General features: G+C 65.1%; 2 protein-coding genes across 2 annotated transcripts; one reads left to right on the top strand and one right to left on the bottom strand.

Moving 5' to 3' along the window:
• Nucleotides 1-7: 7 nt before the first annotated feature.
• Nucleotides 8-6,763, top strand: CHLRE_09g388650v5 (uncharacterized protein). Its single transcript, XM_043065476.1, has 17 exons — nucleotides 8-103; nucleotides 157-196; nucleotides 508-585; nucleotides 722-771; nucleotides 1,067-1,171; nucleotides 1,361-1,423; nucleotides 1,641-1,740; nucleotides 2,040-2,153; nucleotides 2,333-2,454; nucleotides 2,643-2,729; nucleotides 2,906-3,015; nucleotides 3,248-3,488; nucleotides 3,625-3,761; nucleotides 3,855-4,087; nucleotides 4,222-4,250; nucleotides 4,383-4,470; nucleotides 4,632-6,763. The coding sequence occupies exons 1-17, from the start codon at nucleotides 86-88 to the stop codon at nucleotides 5,342-5,344; spliced, it is 2,328 nt and encodes a 775-aa protein (XP_042921035.1). The 5' UTR covers nucleotides 8-85; the 3' UTR covers nucleotides 5,345-6,763.
• A 36-nt stretch (nucleotides 6,764-6,799) lies between these two features.
• On the bottom strand, nucleotides 6,800-16,757 carry CHLRE_09g388700v5 (uncharacterized protein). Its single transcript, XM_043065479.1, has 8 exons — nucleotides 15,264-16,757; nucleotides 14,570-15,026; nucleotides 14,283-14,464; nucleotides 9,559-14,073; nucleotides 9,205-9,402; nucleotides 8,930-9,001; nucleotides 8,603-8,776; nucleotides 6,800-8,400 (listed from the first exon to the last, which is right to left on the bottom strand). Exons 1-8 carry the CDS (start codon nucleotides 16,497-16,499, stop codon nucleotides 8,329-8,331), a joined length of 6,906 nt encoding a protein of 2,301 aa, XP_042921034.1. The 5' UTR covers nucleotides 16,500-16,757; the 3' UTR covers nucleotides 6,800-8,328.
• Between the last annotated feature and the right edge of the window lie 98 nt (nucleotides 16,758-16,855).

Here is a 16,855-nt window from a genome sequence, read left to right as displayed (position 1 = left end):
TTGTGCGCTTCAATTGTTGCTAGCCAACGTGCAGCCCAAAGATGCAACTACTAAGAGTTCGGTGCGCGCTCGGCTGACTTAACCAATGCGCTGTCTGAGTGAAGTGCTATGCTGCAGCTGTAGCTGTAGCTGCAGCTGTGAGAAAAGGCCGCTCAGGCGCAGTCCACTCCTGAATCGCGTTCGGAGGGAGCTCCAGGTGCGCTGTTGTATGAGTTTAAGCTGAGGTGTTGTCATTAAGTAGACGCATAAGGCCGGGAACCCAGCCGTGGTTTCACTAGTCGCGTAAGCCACTCGAACGGGCTTCAATTGGCTCAAGAACCTCGGCCCACGTGACCTATGAAAGGAATTGCAAACTGCCAGTGGTTGGGCTCCGTGTAACGCGACGCTTCTGGCGCAAAAGCCGGTCTCCGGCGCGAGGCCAGGACTCAGTGACCACCCCCACACCGAGGACCCCCCCGCCCCCCCCCCCCCGCCCCCACCACCACCACCACCAAAAAACGTATGTAGGACACTGGCGCTCTGCTGGCGAACCGCCCCTCCATAATCTTCATCACCTTGGTGGTCTGCCTGACGCTTTGGGCGCTGGTGAGCAGCTCCCTGAGGCGGAGGGAGTGAGCGGATGCAAGGCGCAGTGGACTCTGCCTTGCAGTTTACCCTGTGCGGGCCCGGCGTTTCTTAGGCTGAGCCGCCGAGCCGCATGTCTTCATTCCAATGCTTACAGGCCTGGCAGCAGTCCTGACCGCGTCCAGTGCTGCAGTAACTCGGTCCAAGGTAAGTACGGCATCTTCAGGGTGTAGCTGCATGCGCGTACGTCACCCAGTGCCAGCCTCTGCGCAGCCAAACCCATCGCACCCGTGGGCGCGGTACTGTGTTGGTCGGACTGTACCTTCTTGTAGTGTCGCAGGCATATCCGGGCATCGATCACGGACTGCGTTTCTTTCGATCGCGTGTGGTATTTGATGGCAACCCTCATCGTCCGCAGCCCTTGCGAAGTCCCCATGCACGCGTCCACCATCACGTGCGCGTCCACCCTCATTCTTCCTTGCGTGCCTGTCCCCGTGTGTAGAACCTGGTTTACAATGGCCTGGGCAACGGGGTGGCAATCACGATCGGGGAAGCTCTCAAGATGACGGTGTTTGGGTCAGAGCTACTGAGCTCGCACGTCACACAGGTGTGTGTGCCTGCGCGCGCACGCGTGCATGAACAGTGAACAGGTTGCAGTGAGCCGGGCGTCATTGCTGGCACTGCTATGAGAGTGTCGGGAGTAACCGGGAGGTTGCGCTTAGCGCGGTGCGGCGGTAGCGACCTAACTAATTAGACAGGCGCCAACCGGAGTGTGCTGCCTGGCTGCCGCGTGCAGATGCCCCAGTGTCCGGACCTCGAGAGGAGTTGGCGGACCCTCAGCCTTGACATATTCTCACGGGTGCGCGCAAACGCCGTGGTCGTGGCGGCTGCTCGGAGGGCCTCTGGGAGTTGCTTAATGCGGTTGGTCCTCTGCTCGAGTACGGGTATTCTGCCGCAGAGCGCCAGCGGCTCACAATGCAGCTGGCGCGTTTCCCCTTACCACCAACACACGCTTACGTACGGGCGCCAAATACCGCCGCCGCCATCTGCTACTGCTGCTGTTGCTGATGCTGCAGATCAACACGCAGGTGGTGGTGCAGCTAGAGCTTGATTTTGCCGGTATCATTTGGAAGACGTGGCCGCCGCTCGAGGGCGAGCTGGCCAAGGTGCTGTACGGTGGGTGCAGTAGTGTGTGTGGGATCGTGGGCTGGCGGGTCAGCTACAGCAGGCAGACGTGGTAGCTCGTTAGGATGCGTGGATGGTCGAGGAGACGAGAGGCCAATGCCGGGTCACGTTGCTTCCAGAACGATCTGCTGCCACCCAGTTCACCCCGTGCACGCACGCGGCGTATGTGTACCTGCATGTGCAAGAGAAGCACAAGGCGAAGGGTTGCACAGTTTCACCGCAGAGGCAAGGCGCAGACGCTCCACCTACTCAACCTGTCCACCGGTTGTGCTCCTAACTGTGCGCTGCAGGCAAGGACCTGCTGGCCGAGGGCGTGAGCCGGGAGGGCACCCTGGAGATGATGCGGCAGGGCGTCACAGCCATCGTGGGGCCCTACAAGTGCACCGAGGGCTTTTCATGCATGTGTGAGTGACGTGGACCTGGCGCGGGTCGTGATTGTGATTGTGATTGTGCTTGCTCGCCTGGTTTCGCTGGATGCACGGTAGTTGTCATACAGTGTGCATCACGTGACAGCAACGAGCTAATGTTCGTGTGCGGTCCTGACGCAAAGCTCGCCTCGCCAAACGCACACACTCGCGCGCAGTCACCGTGAACCCGCTGACGCTGCCGGCTCCAAGCGCCGACTACGACTGGGACTGCGGCATGCAGCCGTACAATTGCAGCGAGTGCTTCCATGCAGCCAACAAAACCAAGTACTGGGGCCAGGTCGGTAGCAGGGCACCACCGGTACGCGCAGCCACCCGAGGTCTGCAAGTTTAGCACATCCGTCATGCGTGCGTGCCACTTTTGGTCATTCCGGCAGCCCAATGTGTCTGGAGTGTGCTGGCTTGCTACATCCATGTCCGCTCCTGGCTGGATCCTTCCTCCTACTCCCAACCATCATGTATGGACAGGTGTCCACTATGTTCAACGTGGATGAACTCATCAGTCGAGACGCCTTCCGCCTGCAGTCGCTTTCGCGCGATGGCTACTTGTACCGGGTACGTAGGCACCGCTAGCACAGCAGGCGACTGCACGGCACATGCACCTGCAGACAAGTACTATCACGAACGCCATCGTGTTTTTGCCTGCCACCACCAAATCCACCACCACACCGGTGCCACCTGTGTAATCACTGAATAAATAGACGTCGCGGCACCCTGTCCAACACCCGCAGTTGTGGCAGGAGGAGACCTCGATCAACAACCTACGTGCGGAGCTCGCGGCCTCGCCGCAGCGGCCCGTGGACCCCATGCGCATCGCGATCAGGGCCTACACCCTGCTGTGGTGAGGCCAGGATGGGTTTTAGTGGGGCTCAGCTGCGCTCTGGATGTCCCGGTCGGCCTCCACATAGGCACGGAGGACCAGGCATGCGACGTGTGATGGGCCTAGGAGCCGCTGCCAAGTCCGTAATCAAACCCGCCGCGGACGCGTGCGTCCAACACTTATTTAAGCATCTTGCAGTTATGCCATGCCGAGTAAACCGAACACCGACGTACCCGCCTGCTCATGGTACCAGGTACTTGGAGGTGGCACCGGCCGCCGGCTGGGCGCCGGCGTGGCGCGGCCCGTGCATTGCGGCGGTGGTGGTGGGCTCTGTGGCGATATCGCTGCTGGTGCTGTGGCTGCTGGTGTCCAAGGAGCAGCACACCCGGCTGCTCAAGGCAATGCTGCCGGACCAGGTCCTGGCCCAGCTGCAGGACGGCGAGGGCACCGTGGCTGAGGAGTACAAAGACGTCACGGTGCTATGCAGCGATATGGCGAGTACTGAGTAGTGCTGCGGCGTCATCTCTTGGCGTGGTCATTGCATATCCTTGCGGTACCGGTGTTCGTGGCCCTGCCGTTGTCGCCCAATCACGCGCCGCACGCCTCCTGTCCTGCCGCTCACGCCCACAGGTGGGTCATGCCACGGCTCCGTCGCAAACGTCCGCCTGTGCGGTGGTGGCGCTGCTCAACGAGCTCTTCAGTATGTTTGACGACCTCACGCAGCGCCATGGCGTGTGCAAGATCGAGACCACTGGAGACGCGCTCATGTGAGTCTGGCAGCATTTTGCACGTGTGCTGCAAGCAGCACCAGCGGCCGCTTTCCCGAACCCGGATCTCAATTGCGACAATGGCACCCGCAGGTGTGTTGCGGGTTGCCCTGTGCCCGACGACGCGGTCCGCAACGCAGTGCGTGCGGCCAACATGGCGCTGGACATGGTGCGGGCAGTGGAGCAGTTCAAGCCGTCGCTGGAGGGCGTGCGCGTGCAGATCCGCGTGGGCCTGCACTCGGGGCCGGTGGTGGCGGGGGTGGTGGGCAAGAAGATGCCGCGCTTCTGCCTGCTGGGCGACACCGTTAACACCGCCTCGCGCATGGGTGAGTTGGCGGCATGTATGCAAGTAGCCCCTGGGTTGTGTTGACAGCACTCACCATACTGCCCCCATGTACATTCTTGTTAACGCTTGATCATATCCTGAGGCCTGCGTGCTCCTTGCTGTTATGGGCTGCAGAGGCCACCGCCAGTGCGATGCGTATCCAGGTGAGCCCCTCACGTGTGCCTGTACCCTGCCTTGCGATGGATTCTTGTTCGCCCATTTTGCAAGCACTTTTACATGCACCGCGTGCTCTTCGTGCACGTACCGTGACCGCTGCTCACTTCATCAATGTGCAGGTTTCTCAAGCGACAGCAGAGCTGCTGCGCGCAAGCGGCGAGGGCTTCACGCTTGAACCGCGCGGTGTAATGAACCTGAAGGGCAAAGGTGCGGACGCTCCCGATTATGGCCAGGCCTTGTCTTGTCCGTTTTGAACAAGCTGCCTGGACGTCATGCGTGTATGCGCTTTTCTTCTTTGGCGCATCTCGCGTTCGTCTCTGTTTGCTCGCTCCTTCACCTGCCTGCAACTGCATGTGGCTGACGTACAGGCGCCATGGAGACATACTGGCTGACTCCTGGCCACAGCATCGGCTCCGGCGCCCGTACTGGCACCGACACCGGCACAGCCTCCTCCTCCAGACCCACATCGGCACATGCCTCCGCAGCGACAACTCCCGGCGTGACTCCATCCTTGTCACAGCGGCTCGCCGGCGCCAGCATTAGCTCTGTGCGGCCCGCAGGCGGCGACGCGCCTGCAGCAGACCAGCCTCGCAGCACGTACTCGGCGCCCCTGCGCTCAAGTCAGTACACCGCGGTTCGGTTCGGGCGCACTCGACACCAGGACGGCGGCAGCGCGACCGCCAGCGGCACATCTGTGACCCGGAGTGCTACATTGTCGGGCACGGCGCGTGCTGCGGCAGCTGAACTGGAGCCTGCCCAGTGCACCGTGGTGCCTGCGGGCAGTGCGGCGGGAGCCGATGAGGCGCCGCGTGCACTCACATGCACCCAGGCACAGGTGGGGTCCGGGGGCGCCGGCGATGATGCGCGCCCTTTCGTGGTGCGGGTGCTGCAGCCGCCGGCAATGGCGCTGCAGCCCCAGCAAACGTCCGCGACAGCACTAGGGTCATTGGCGCCGCCTTCAGCGCCACGACCCGAGCCGGCTCCCGCGGCGTCTGCAGTATCCACAGCACCGCGGCCAGTGACAGGTGCAAGGCTAACGCAGGGCAAGCCGGGCTCTGTCGAGATTGTGCTGTCAGAATGACGCTGCCGGTGGAGCTGTGTCGTATACCTTTGACAATGGACCACGCAGCCGCATACGTGTGACTCGGAATGATTTAAAAGCTGGAGTGCTGTATGACATTGTGCAAGTACGGCACTGACGCAGCCCCCGTACTACCGCAAGGCAGGTTACGGAGATGTGGCCATCCCTGTGAGTGCTTGTAACCTAGTGGACTGTGATGCTCCTTGGTGTGCGGTAGTAACTGATGCGGACTATGGGAACTTTAAAGTCAATTGCGATGCACCGTTAAGGGGCGGGGCATGGATGCGCCAATACAGAGACGGGACAGGCATCATAAGGCTTGACAGACGGCGGGAAATGGGCGGTGTGCCTATGGAACAGAGGGTTGAGGCGAGGCGGGTGGACCGGCTTGCTGGTACTGATGGGGCGGCGCAAAGGATGGGGGGTTTGCAACGGTCAGCAGAATTCGCGGAATGTGTAAGGACCCCTAGCTGTTCGCTTTCATACTTTCGGAAATGTATCGGAGCGGCAGCGGCCCTGGGCCCAGCAGTTGCGGCGTGCATGTGCGTAGCGGAGGGGGCGAGCAAGGCCACGTGGAGGAGTGCAGCGCGGCACCGCCCAAGAAGCGGCGCCGGCGCGCAGGTTGAGGCCGGCCGGTGTCTTGTTCGGTTCTTTGCTGGCGAGCATAGCACCGCGCAGTATGTGGTAGGCCGCATGCAGCAGTGAGGAGTGTTGTGGCTAGAGGATTTCCTGCTGTTTGGTTGATTGCTGGCTGTACTGTTGCTTGACAGCGGGACGTGGCTGGATGCATGGCGGGCCGTGCCTGTACGAACCGACCCCGGCTATGTCCGGGAGATGAGGTAGACGCTTGCGGCCTCAGACTAGATACGTGGCTCAGCCCACTTTTCCCATGCGAGGGAAGATATCTTCGGAACGTAGTACCCTGGCTTGCCAGGCGGTTGGCGCTTGCGGCGTGCTCGTATCACTGCATGCACGGCTGTCACTTGTGCCGTCGGGGTCGAAGATGACGCCTGTAGTTTTTGTGTACAGTGCCCTCCACGGGTGCGACATGTCCCCACGGTATTAGGGCCATCCGTGGCTCTCGCCAACGCCGCGTCCCCACACGCGGAAGCAATGTGTCGAGCTTGCGCCTAGAACAGACGACCACTCGGTGTATAGGGGCTCGCGCTGAGACAGGACGACCCCATCTAGCTCCCCATCTAGCTCCCTACGTCAACGGACGGCTGGGGAGGCCAGCATCAACCTGTCCTCCTTACTCTGCACACACACTGAGTCCTAGGTTTGGGTGAGTTTCTGTGTACATTCCCGTTGGGGCTGTGGCGGCTGCGTGGTTGACGTGCGCAGTCTGCAGCTCCAGCAGGAAGGAGGTCTGTGACGGCTTGTGATGTCGGCATGTCGCATTCATATGCGAAGCGAGCGAGCCCGCGTGCCTGACTTCCGGCCGCGGTCCGTGTGAGAAGCACATGCTTACACAAGCTTACACCAAGGCACTCCTGCTACGATGCAGGCAGGGCCCATCTTCATAAGAATGGCGAAGGCATCGCTAGTCCACGTTCATGCTATGCGGTTGCAAGTGTTGTGGTTCCGAGTGCCGCACCGCACCGCGGGAACTGACGGCCGTAGGACCCCAACCCAGCGCTCATCACCCCCACCATATCCACATGGTGATGCCTCGACACGCACCACAAGAATAACAAGCGCACCTATGTCTGCCCCAGCCGTGCAGTCGAACGTCACGTGCCCGCCTACAGAGCCTCAGCCGCTCTTCACATCAACTGAGAAAGATACCATCCGCCGCCGCGTTGCACCCTGTACCAATGATGCTCACTTTTACAGTGCACTCTCATTAAGTCAGGTCTCAAACTGTCAGTTGCAGGCAAATGCGCCCTTGACGTTCGATGATACATTCTATTTGAAGCCACTTTGCCAGGTCCACCCCAGCGGGTACAGCCGCACACGCACTGCGCAGGCCCGACACACTGCAGCCTGCGCAGCGATACAATCCAACCACACGTTGCAACACGTTGCTGCGTTACCCGGCGGTCCTTTGCCCGCACTCGTCGCTCGAAAGTTTCCGCCACGTTGTTACGCACGCACAAACGAAAGCCATGTGCACCTAGAGCCGCCAGCTGACAGATGGCTTTCCATTGCCCGTCGCTGCACAACCGTATTAACAACTTTGCAGGTTTAGAACCCCAATCTCGTTTACTTGATTGCATTCCACCTGCATCTTCACGCCACTCACGTGCGTGCGTGTTTGCGCTTCTTGCCTGAAGTGACTAGCGCACAAAAAGTGCATGGCAAAACGACCAAGCAACCGGTTCGACCGGTGCTGCAAACAAAGATAATGATTTGTGTTGCAGTTGCACACCTAGGAAAGTCGGCGTATTGAGTTCCTACACCCTAATGCGGCACAGGGAGTTCCTACACCTCAAGCCGAGCAAGCAGCAGCCATGGCTCAGCATCTCAAGCAAATCACATACGCATGGCAAACGCCGCGGCTGCCTTTCTTAGATCAGCACATGCCTCGCTCGCACTCTCGAAGACAACAGCTGGTCGCACGCATGGACCGTCTGCCATAATTACGGAATGCCTCCCAGGGCTATCAGCACGCGCACATATACACCCAAAAGGCAGGATGGGCTGAGGCAGGGTAAAGGTACCATCCTCCACCGCGTTGCACCCTGTACCAATGATGCTCACTTTTACAGTGCACTCTCATTAAGTCGGGTCTCAAACTGTTTCAGTTGCACACATACCCCATTGCACCCAACCAGCGCGCACACGTCCACATGCCACCGTGCAACAGCACCCTGGCTGTTGCCAGCACAGCAGCCTCAGCACCGCCTGGCATCGGGCACCGGAGCCCCTAGCCCCCTGCTATGTAGGCCCACCCCCGACACTCTGTCTGTCGCCGCTGTCATGATGACCCCGTGAACGGGGCCGCGCCACAATGTGGCAGCGCCGCTTGACAACGGCGCATGTTACGCCGTCGTTTGTGCTGTAGGCCCGCCCGGTTGTTGCTGCTGCTGCGGCTGCTCAAGCGCCAACAGATCCTGCACGGCACAGCACGACACGGCAGCACATTAGTGTTGGGCTTGCGGGCGCGCCACCAGACGAACCGAGTATATAGTAGTGGTACCCGCATCTGAGACGAGCTGCGCGCTGCCCTGCACCTCTGCTGCCTCCCGCTTCAAGTCCATCCCCCACACGGGCTCGCGCACCGCCCCACACAGCCGCATGCCGCCCCACGCACACCTGGCTGAAGCGCTGCCGCATGTCCTCAATGGCCGCCAGCGCCTGTACCGCAGTGACGCGCGCGGCGGGAGCGTACTCGGTGCAGCGGCGCGCCAGGCAGCGCACCTCGAAGGGCGTCCAATCGGGCCACTTGAGGTGCAGCCAGTCCTGGTGGTGCGTCTTGGCGTACAGCAGCTGCAGCAGACAAGGAGGTGGGGGCAGAGGTGGCGGGGTGGAGGTCGGAGGATGGACGTGGGTGAGCCGGAGCGAGAGCAGCTGGCCTTAGCTGTTGCTCCTGCTACATGACTGGCCGTACACACAAGGCCTCGCAGCCCGAAGCCCTCTCACCTGTGCGGTCGCGAGGCCGCGGAACAGCGGCTGTGTGGTGACGGTCTCCCACACCAGCAGTCCAAATGCGTACTGTGCGGTGAGCGCAACAACGGCAATGGAAACGGCGGGCGCGTGAGACGATCAGAAGACAGCTCGTCGCAATCGCATGCAGCTGATAGCATTAGGCAACTGCGCGTAGAGAAGCAAGGACGAGGGCCGGACGGATTGAAGCAGAGGCCCAGAGGCCCCGCTCACAAGCGCGCACGCACACACACGAGCATGCATGCACGCACCACGTCTGCGGCGGAGGACTGCCGGTGGCTGGTGAGTAGCTCCGGGGACAGGTAGGCGAGTGTGCCGCTGGGGCGGGACAGGTACGTGTGTGAGCCATGCTCCAGCACACGCGAGAACCCGAAGTCCGCCAGCTTGAGCACGAAGCCGCGCGCGGTGCGGGGGTCGCGCTTCAGCAGCACGTTGCCGCTCTTGATGTCCTGTGGGGCGTGGGCGTGGACATGGGTGCGCGCGTTACTGTCAACCTCCTTCCTCCCCACCACTCAAACCCTTGTGAGCTTTGTGAACATTGAAGCAACACTTCGTCTTCTTCCATGGCGGACGGCCACCCCTCCCATCCCTCCTCCCTCACTCACCCCATGCACCATGCCCACTGCGTGTAGGTACGCCAGTCCCGACGCCACCTCCGCCAGGCACTCCAACACCTCACACAGGTGCCGCAGCTGCTCCGGCTGCATTGGCGCGTAGTTGCTGCCGGCCTGCGGCACGTTGACGCCGCCCGCGCCACTGGCGAGGCCGCCAGCGCCGCTGGCCGCGCCGGCGGCGGCGGCGCCGCCAGCCGCGGTCGACTCCCAGGCCAGGATGCCTGCGGCGGCGGGGCTGAAGGGGCTGGAGATGGCGCCGTCGGCAGCGGCCTCGTTGGCAGCCTTGAGAATGGAGGCGACCATGCCGCGTGCGCGCCGGCCCAGTGCCTTGGTAACGAGGCCGAATGGCTCCAGCTTCGCGACCGTGCCCTGAGCAGCCGGCTGCGTCGGTGGCTGCAGCTTTGACGACTCCTGGGTCGCAGCAGGTGCGGCTGCCGGCGCCGCCGGCTTTGGCACGTCGAGGCGGGCGCTCGTGTCGGTCGTGGTGCCCGCACTTATGCTGCTGCCGCGGGCGGACTGCGCCGCAGCCACTTCCGTCAGAGCCGAAGCCGGCGAAGCCGCAGGCGCACCAGCAGCACCACCAGGCGCACCAGCAGTCACGATGGCCTGTAGCTTCTCCGTGCCAGCAGGCGACAGAGTTGTCATCATGTCCAGCGCGCCGGCGCCCGGAGACATTGTGGGAACGGGCGGCAGCGACAACCCGCCGTGCGTGCGGCTGCTGCTGCGGCGGCTGAAGCCCGCCGCCCAAGGCGCCATCCAGCTTCCGGTGCCGTGGCCCATGCCGGTGCCTGTATTGGTGCCCGTGCCTGGATCTATGGAGCTGCTCATGCGGCCCTCCGCGCTGCCCTCCTCCAACATCTTCAGAGGCCCCCGCATCATGTCGCCATACAAAGTCCCCACGCGGCGCAAGCGGCCGGTGCTGCCATCGCCGCCTCCGCTGCCGCCACCCGCGAGCCGCGACCCGCCGGCTCCACCGTTCCCATGCGCCATGGCCTGCTGCCGGAACCCGGCGGCCTTGGCGGCGAAGGCCGCGGCGGCGGCATTGAGCGCCGAGCTGCTGTCAAACGGCCCGTCCAGCAGGCCCCTGTTGTAGGACGTATCACCGCCGCCAGCTGGCGTGCCGGCACCGTACGAGATGTCGTCATCATCCATGTCATCCAGGATCACAAAGTGCTGCTGTGTGGCCGCCAGCGCGTCGGCCGCCGCCGCCGCCGCCAGCAGCCCCGGTCCGTGCGAGTACTTGCTGGTGCCGCCGCCAAAGTCCGACGGCGTCATGCTCACGTGCCCCACCGTGGTGCCGACGCCGCCGGGCCCGCTCCCCATCCTGCTAGCTGTGCCGCCGCCGCCGGGCCCGCTACCCATCGTGCTTGCTGCTGCGCCGCCGGGCCCGCTGCCCACCCTGCTTGCCGCGCCGCCGCCGGGCCCGCTGCCCACCCTGCTTGCTGCGCCGCCGCCCGCCCCGCTGCCTACTGCACTGGGACCGCGGTCCTCTTGCTCCAGCCCAGTGTCGGTGTCGGCGCCGGCGCCGCCACCCGCACCGCTGTTGACCGCTGACCGCTGGCGGCGCGGCTGGGCGTGCGGGTGGGGCTGCAACAGCTGCTGCTGGTTCTGGCTGTGGCCGCCGCGGCGGCGGCCCTGGCGGTCCGAGTGCTGGTGGCCCAGGCCGTGATGGTGGAGGTGCGGCGATTTGGCCGCGCCGTCATCGGTGTAGGCGGTTGCGAAGGCCGCACCCAGCTCCGAGACAGCCGGCGGCTTTGTGGGCGGCTGGTCGGCAAGCTCCAGAGCGCAAGATGCGGCGGTGGTGAACGGCGCAGCGAAGGAGGCGAGGGTGATGGCGGTCTCGGGCCGCACCCTGGGCAGCGGTAGCGAGGCCGCCACCCGCTTCGCCCCCGGCACTCCATGCCCCGACTCCACTGCCATCGACGCCTGCGCAGCCTCCTTTGCCACCACTGCAAACGGCGTGGGCTGCTTGGGCGACGCGGAAGTGCCGCCGCCGCCGCCGCCAGTGCCACCGCCACCGGCACCACCGCTCGGCGGGCCTGCAGCAGTGCTGGTATTGGCCTCAGAGCTGGCCACCCAGGCGGCGACTGTGGGCAGGGATGCCGGGAGGACCCTGGGTGTGTTAGTGCCGCCGTCTGTGCCACCGGAGGCCGGCAGGTGAGATGGCGCCGCCATCTCCAAGCCCTCAGTCGACAGCTGCTGCGAAGGATGCTGCGGGTGCTGTTGCTCAGGCGCATGCGCATGCTCTTGGTGGTGGTAATGGTGGGGATGGTGGTTGTGGTAGTGGTGGTGGTGGTCTTGTATGAGCGTCGTCACCGTCGCGAGCAGCGCCGCAGCCGACTGCTGCTCCTGCGGCAGCAGCGCCTGCAGGTCCGCTGGCAGGTCGGGCGGTGTGGGCGCCCAGCTGCCGGGCCCGCCGTGCAGCCCGCACGAGCCAGCCGCCAGGGCCGCCGCCGTCACACGGCCGCTGCCGCGGCTCTCCACCGCTGTCAGCCGGTCTGACGGCAACTCATCCACCACCGGTAGGCGCGAGCCCGCGCCGTCGTAGCCCCCTGGGCCGTAGTTGCTGCTGCCGCCCGTCATGGAGTCGTCCGTCGCCCATGCCGCGGCCAGCTGCTCCCGCATGCGGCGCGCGGACAGGCGCGACGGCTGCGTCACGCGGCCCGGCAGCAGCGTCGAGGACGTGCCCAGCGAGATAGTGGCCGGCGGCGCCAGCGTGCTGGAGCCCGCCGGCATGCCGCTGGAGCCCGCCGCCATTGTGCCAGAGTTTGCCGCCATCTGCAACGCCTCCGTCGTCGACGGGTCAGGCGAGCGCACTGACGACGACGCGCCCTCCAGGGCCGCCGCCGCCGTGCCGGCCGTGTCGTCGGCTGTGTTGTCGGCTGTGGTGCCGGCCTCCGACGTCTGGCGCTGCATCTGCCTCTCCAGCTTGCGCCCCGCGCCGCCGTCAGCGGTGCTGCTGCCGCCGGCTCCGCCTCCGCCGGTGGTGCTGCTTCCACCTGCGCCCCCGCCGGCGCTCGCCAGGTTCGAGGCCGTGGCCGTGGCTGTGGCTGTAGCGTTGGCCAGCAAAGCGGACAGCTCGCGAAACAACGCACTGTCATGAGCGAGGATGCCGTCGGTTGCCATGCCCGTGCCTACGCTGCCGCAGGCGCCCGTAGTTGCGAACGAGTCGCTCGCGGCCACGCCGCGCGGCGCTGCCGCGTGGTGCGGGTGATGCTGGTGGTGATGCCGGCCAGCAGTAGCAGCACTGGCGGCTGCAGCAGCTGCTGCCGCAACCGTCTGACCAGACACCTGACCAATGGTGCTCGAGCCGCCGCCCGCAGCAACGGAGCCCTCTTGCGACATGCATGGTGTGCCGGGGCTCGTCGCTCCTGCCAGTGCCGTTGCCGTTGCCGGCCGCGCCGCTAGCGCCGTACTCGTTGCCGAATTGGCTGCTGCTGCAGCTGCCGCAGCTGTTGCTGCTGCCGATGGCGTGAACGGCGTCGCAGTGTCAGTGTCGCTCCCGGGCCCCGCCACTGCCGGCCAGACCGCCACCTTGGCGGCTTCGGCCGCGGCGGCAATCCGCATTGCCTCCTCCTGCTGCGATGCGAAGCGTATCGGCGGAGCATTCACGCAACTGTGCTCCTCGCCGTCGCCAGGCACGAAGCAACGGCTGCCGACAACGTCGCTGCAAGCAGCTGCGCCGGGGGCGCTGCCCGCAGGGCCGCTGAACATGCTCCTCGCGGCGGCGCCGGCGCCGCTGCGGCCGGTGTCAGCTGTGGATGCCGAGCGACCCGGCAGCAGCACCGCACGCAGTAGGTCGGCGAGGGGCTTGCCGTGCGGCAGCGGCAGCGGTGGCGACGCAGTTGCGAGGGTGTTCGAGGTGTTGGTGCGCGACAAAGCCGCCGTGGAAGTGGCGCGTGAGAAGGTCACGTGCGGCGAGGTGCCGGAAGCGAGCGGCGGCGGCGCAACACCTGTCAGGATGTGCACATGGGCGCGAGACAACGCAGCCACTGCCGCCGCCGCGGCCGCGGCCACGTCCACCGCGCCGCTCGACACGGCCGACGCGCCCTGCCCTGCCGCTGGTGCTGGTGCTGCTGGTGGCGATGACGCTGCTGCAGGCAGTGGCGTGTGACCTGCCCCCGCGTGCGTTGCCGCAAGGCTGACCGCCGAGAGCTCTGCTGGCGGAAGGCCGCCGGCCGTTGCCGCAGCTGCGCTCGCCGGCCATTGAGCCGCGTGTGCGCCCGGCTGCATCGGCCTCACATGCGGCGGCGCCGCCTGCTGCGACCCGTGCCCCTGCTGCTGCCCCTGCTGCGCCGCCTGCGCCTGCCCCCGGTGCTGCTGCATCTCCGATGCCTGCCGCGTCCGCTCCGCCGCCTCCGATGCCCGCAGCTTGACGTCCAGCCAGGACCGCAGGCTGCCAGCCTCGCACAGCTCCAGCAGCACGTGGTGCTCGTGCCGCGCCGGCAGCACGCCGCCCAGCTGCGGCGCCGTACTCACGCTGGCGTAGGCGTACGTGCGCAGCACCTGTGCGCGCGTGTTTGAGCGAGGCCACACAACGCACACATGCACGTTTCGTTGGGGTCAAATCACGCAGTCACGCAGTCAACCAGCGGCACAGTGTGTACATCAGGACAGCTAGGGCAGCGCGCTATACCTGCGCCCGCACAGGCAACCAGGGCGCAGGGCCGTGCTCGCACACGAGGACCACAAGGGCAATAAATCAACGATCTCACGTTGGGGTGGCGCAGCCGCTTCACGGATGCGTGCGCGTCCGCGAGGTGCGGCGGCCGCAGCGCTGCCGGCCGCCCGCCGCCGTCATCATCCGTGTCGCCGCTGTCCGGGCTGCCGGGCTCCCCCTCCACCACCGCTGACAGCTGGTGCGCGTGCAGCGGCTGGCCGTACTTGGGCGATTTCCCTTTAGAGTTTGAACGACAAATTGAAAGAACTGGTTACTCAAAATTTTATGAAGCAGTTCGGGTGATATTAGACAGTTCGGAGGAGTTTTGACACCCCGGCTTACCGTCGAAAGCACTGTTGCTGCCGCTGCTGGCGCCCGCATGCAGGCCTGACGAGCCCACGGCAGTAAACACCGCATTTGTGCCGGATGCGAAGTAATCAATGAACGGCGGCAGGTTGGGCACGGCCGGCAGCAGCGTGCCGCTCACAATCGCCGGCTGAATGGCTGCTTCCCTACCGCCTCCGCCGCCGCCTCCGCCGCCGCCGCGCGCCTCTAGCGACGGCCGGGGCATGGGCCCGCCGCCTCCACCAACGACAACGCCTGCCGTCCTGGGTACCACCGCCCCCTGCCCGTGCACGCCCGCTGCCGCCCCCGCCGCCGCCGCCGCCGCCGCTGCTGCGGCCCCGGTCGGCACCAGCACCACCTGCTGCACCACCTTGATGGCCACGGGCCGCCCGCGCCACGTGCCCGACCACACCGAACCACAGCCGCCGCGCCCCAGCAGGTCCCCCACTTGCACCTGCACAGCCACAATATAGCACAGCCACAGTAACAGCCAGTCAGCCAAGGGACGCACGGGAACAAAGCTTCAGCTCCACCGGCTTCACGGGCCGCCCGCGCCCCAGCCAGTGCCCCCAGTGCCTTCTACTACACTGACATAGGCCTCCCGCATCCACACCGATTCGCCGCCCGCGCCCTGCGCAAAAGCCCCGCAGCCGTGTCGGTTTGCCCCCGCGCCCCCGCCACTGGCACGCACCTGTAGCGGGTTGCCCATCTGGAAGGGCGGCCAGCTGGTCTGCGCCTGCAGCTGCTCCTCGCGCCCGACCGTGGTCCGCATCATGTAGCCGCCACTCGCCACCGTGCCGCCACCAGTGGCGTACAGCACGAACGAGTCGCGCGTCAGGCCGCGAACCAGCGTCGCACGCCGAGTGAAGCCGCCGCCGCCTCCGCCGCCACCCCCGCCGCCCGGCGTGTCGCCACCTGGCGTCTCGCTGCCGCCGGTGTTGTAGACGCCGGCGGCGGCTGTGGCTGCAGCGGCGGCGGCGGCCGCCGTGGCCGCAGCGGTGTTGCCTGCGCCAGCGCCGACGGCGAACCGCACTGGCGGCGGCAGCGGCACAAAGCAGCGCGGTGGCAGCGGCGGCTGCGCCGGCAGCGCAGCGGCAACGTCCGCAGCGTTGGACATGTGCCCTTGTGGGTAGAATGCCCTGGCTGCGGGCGCGTCCACCTCGCCATCGGCGTTCTCGCTGCCGTCGGCCATGGCACCGCTGCCGCTACCGCCGCTGTCGCCACCGTCAACCAGGTCATCGGCCATAAAGCCGTACCCTGACTCAGGCTGGCGATCAAAGTCGTCAGCGCCGTGACCAGCGCTGCGCCTGTCGTGCTCCTCAGCGTCGGTGCCAGCGCGGCCGTTACCAGCGGCGTGGGCGGCAGCGGTGGCTGCACCGGCGCCTGGCGAATAGATCCTTGCAGAAGTAGCAGCGGCGGCCCCGGAGGCCAGGGCGGCCATGGAGGTCATGTTGGCAGCTGAGTCCGAGGGTCCGGAGGGACGGCTATAGCCCATGCCGCTGGGGCCGGACCCAGCAGCCGCTGCGGCGGCGTGGTTGACGTGCGCGGGCTGGAGGTCCAGCTGGAAGGAGGTCCGTGACGGCTGGCCCACGCCACGCAGCCCGCTCAACACGCGAGACCGGCTGGTGCCGGCTACCGAGTGCGAGTCGCGGGCGATAATGACGTTCTCGGTGTCAACATGGGAGTTGTGGTCGAACATTTGAAGGTCTCGAACCGAGCGCAGGGTGAGGACCGTTTGTGAATCGAGCTGGCCTGACCTCCGGCCCGGCGGAGCATGCGCCATGATGCCCGCTGCATTGTCAAGGTCCAGGGACAGCGACGCCGTTCCTCGCCTTGGCGGGGGCAGCGTTTGCTCAGCGGCAGCAACCGGAATCGCAGCGTCTTGCTCTGCGGCCGGCCCAGCCGGACGCGATTGCAGGCAGCCCATACGTGTAAGTTATCAAAAGCAAGAGCCTACATCGTTGGAAACGCTGCGCGCTGGCCCGGCGAGCGACAAACGGACCTCTGCCCTCGCGCGGCAACCCTATGAACCTCCTGAGAAGAAGATGCTAACACATTGCTAACTGATAGCCTACAGTACTCCTGCATGATGGCAGAGCCTTCGTCCTTTTATCTTGTGAGCAAACAACTCTTGTGAACAAACAACCTTGTGCCGTCCCTTCGCAAATTAGATGTATTGTGTAGGCAATGACTTCGCAAGGTGAGCTGCACGAATCTCAGTGTGCATGAGCTCTAGGGGAGAGAATGTCAGAATGAAATTTGCTCCTCGTCGATCGAAACCTG

This window comes from Chlamydomonas reinhardtii, chromosome 9 (assembly GCF_000002595.2).
Source record: "Chlamydomonas reinhardtii strain CC-503 cw92 mt+ chromosome 9, whole genome shotgun sequence".
Taxonomy (NCBI): domain Eukaryota; kingdom Viridiplantae; phylum Chlorophyta; class Chlorophyceae; order Chlamydomonadales; family Chlamydomonadaceae; genus Chlamydomonas; species Chlamydomonas reinhardtii.
The sequence above is the reverse complement of the archived record's forward strand: the minus strand, read 5'-3'. Positions and strand labels throughout refer to the sequence as shown.

What these genes read in the sequence shown, in the direction of transcription:
- CHLRE_09g388650v5 (XM_043065476.1), top strand. An exon ending in GCCTTGACATATTCTCACGG is followed by an intron (nt 1,424 to 1,640) that starts GTGCGCGCAAAC and finishes CTGATGCTGCAG; the next exon opens with ATCAACACGCAGGTGGTGGT. An exon ending in GCGATGGCTACTTGTACCGG is followed by an intron (nt 2,730 to 2,905) that starts GTACGTAGGCAC and finishes CAACACCCGCAG; the next exon opens with TTGTGGCAGGAGGAGACCTC.
- CHLRE_09g388700v5 (XM_043065479.1), bottom strand. Translation starts at nt 16,499, where the DNA reads ATGGGCTGCCTGCAATCGCGTCCGGCTGGGCCGGCCGCAGAGCAAGAC. An exon ending in AGATGGGCAACCCGCTACAG is followed by an intron (nt 15,027 to 15,263) that starts GTGCGTGCCAGT and finishes GTGGCTGTGCAG; the next exon opens with GTGCAAGTGGGGGACCTGCT. An exon ending in CAGTGGGCATGGTGCATGGG is followed by an intron (nt 9,403 to 9,558) that starts GTGAGTGAGGGA and finishes CACGCCCCACAG; the next exon opens with GACATCAAGAGCGGCAACGT.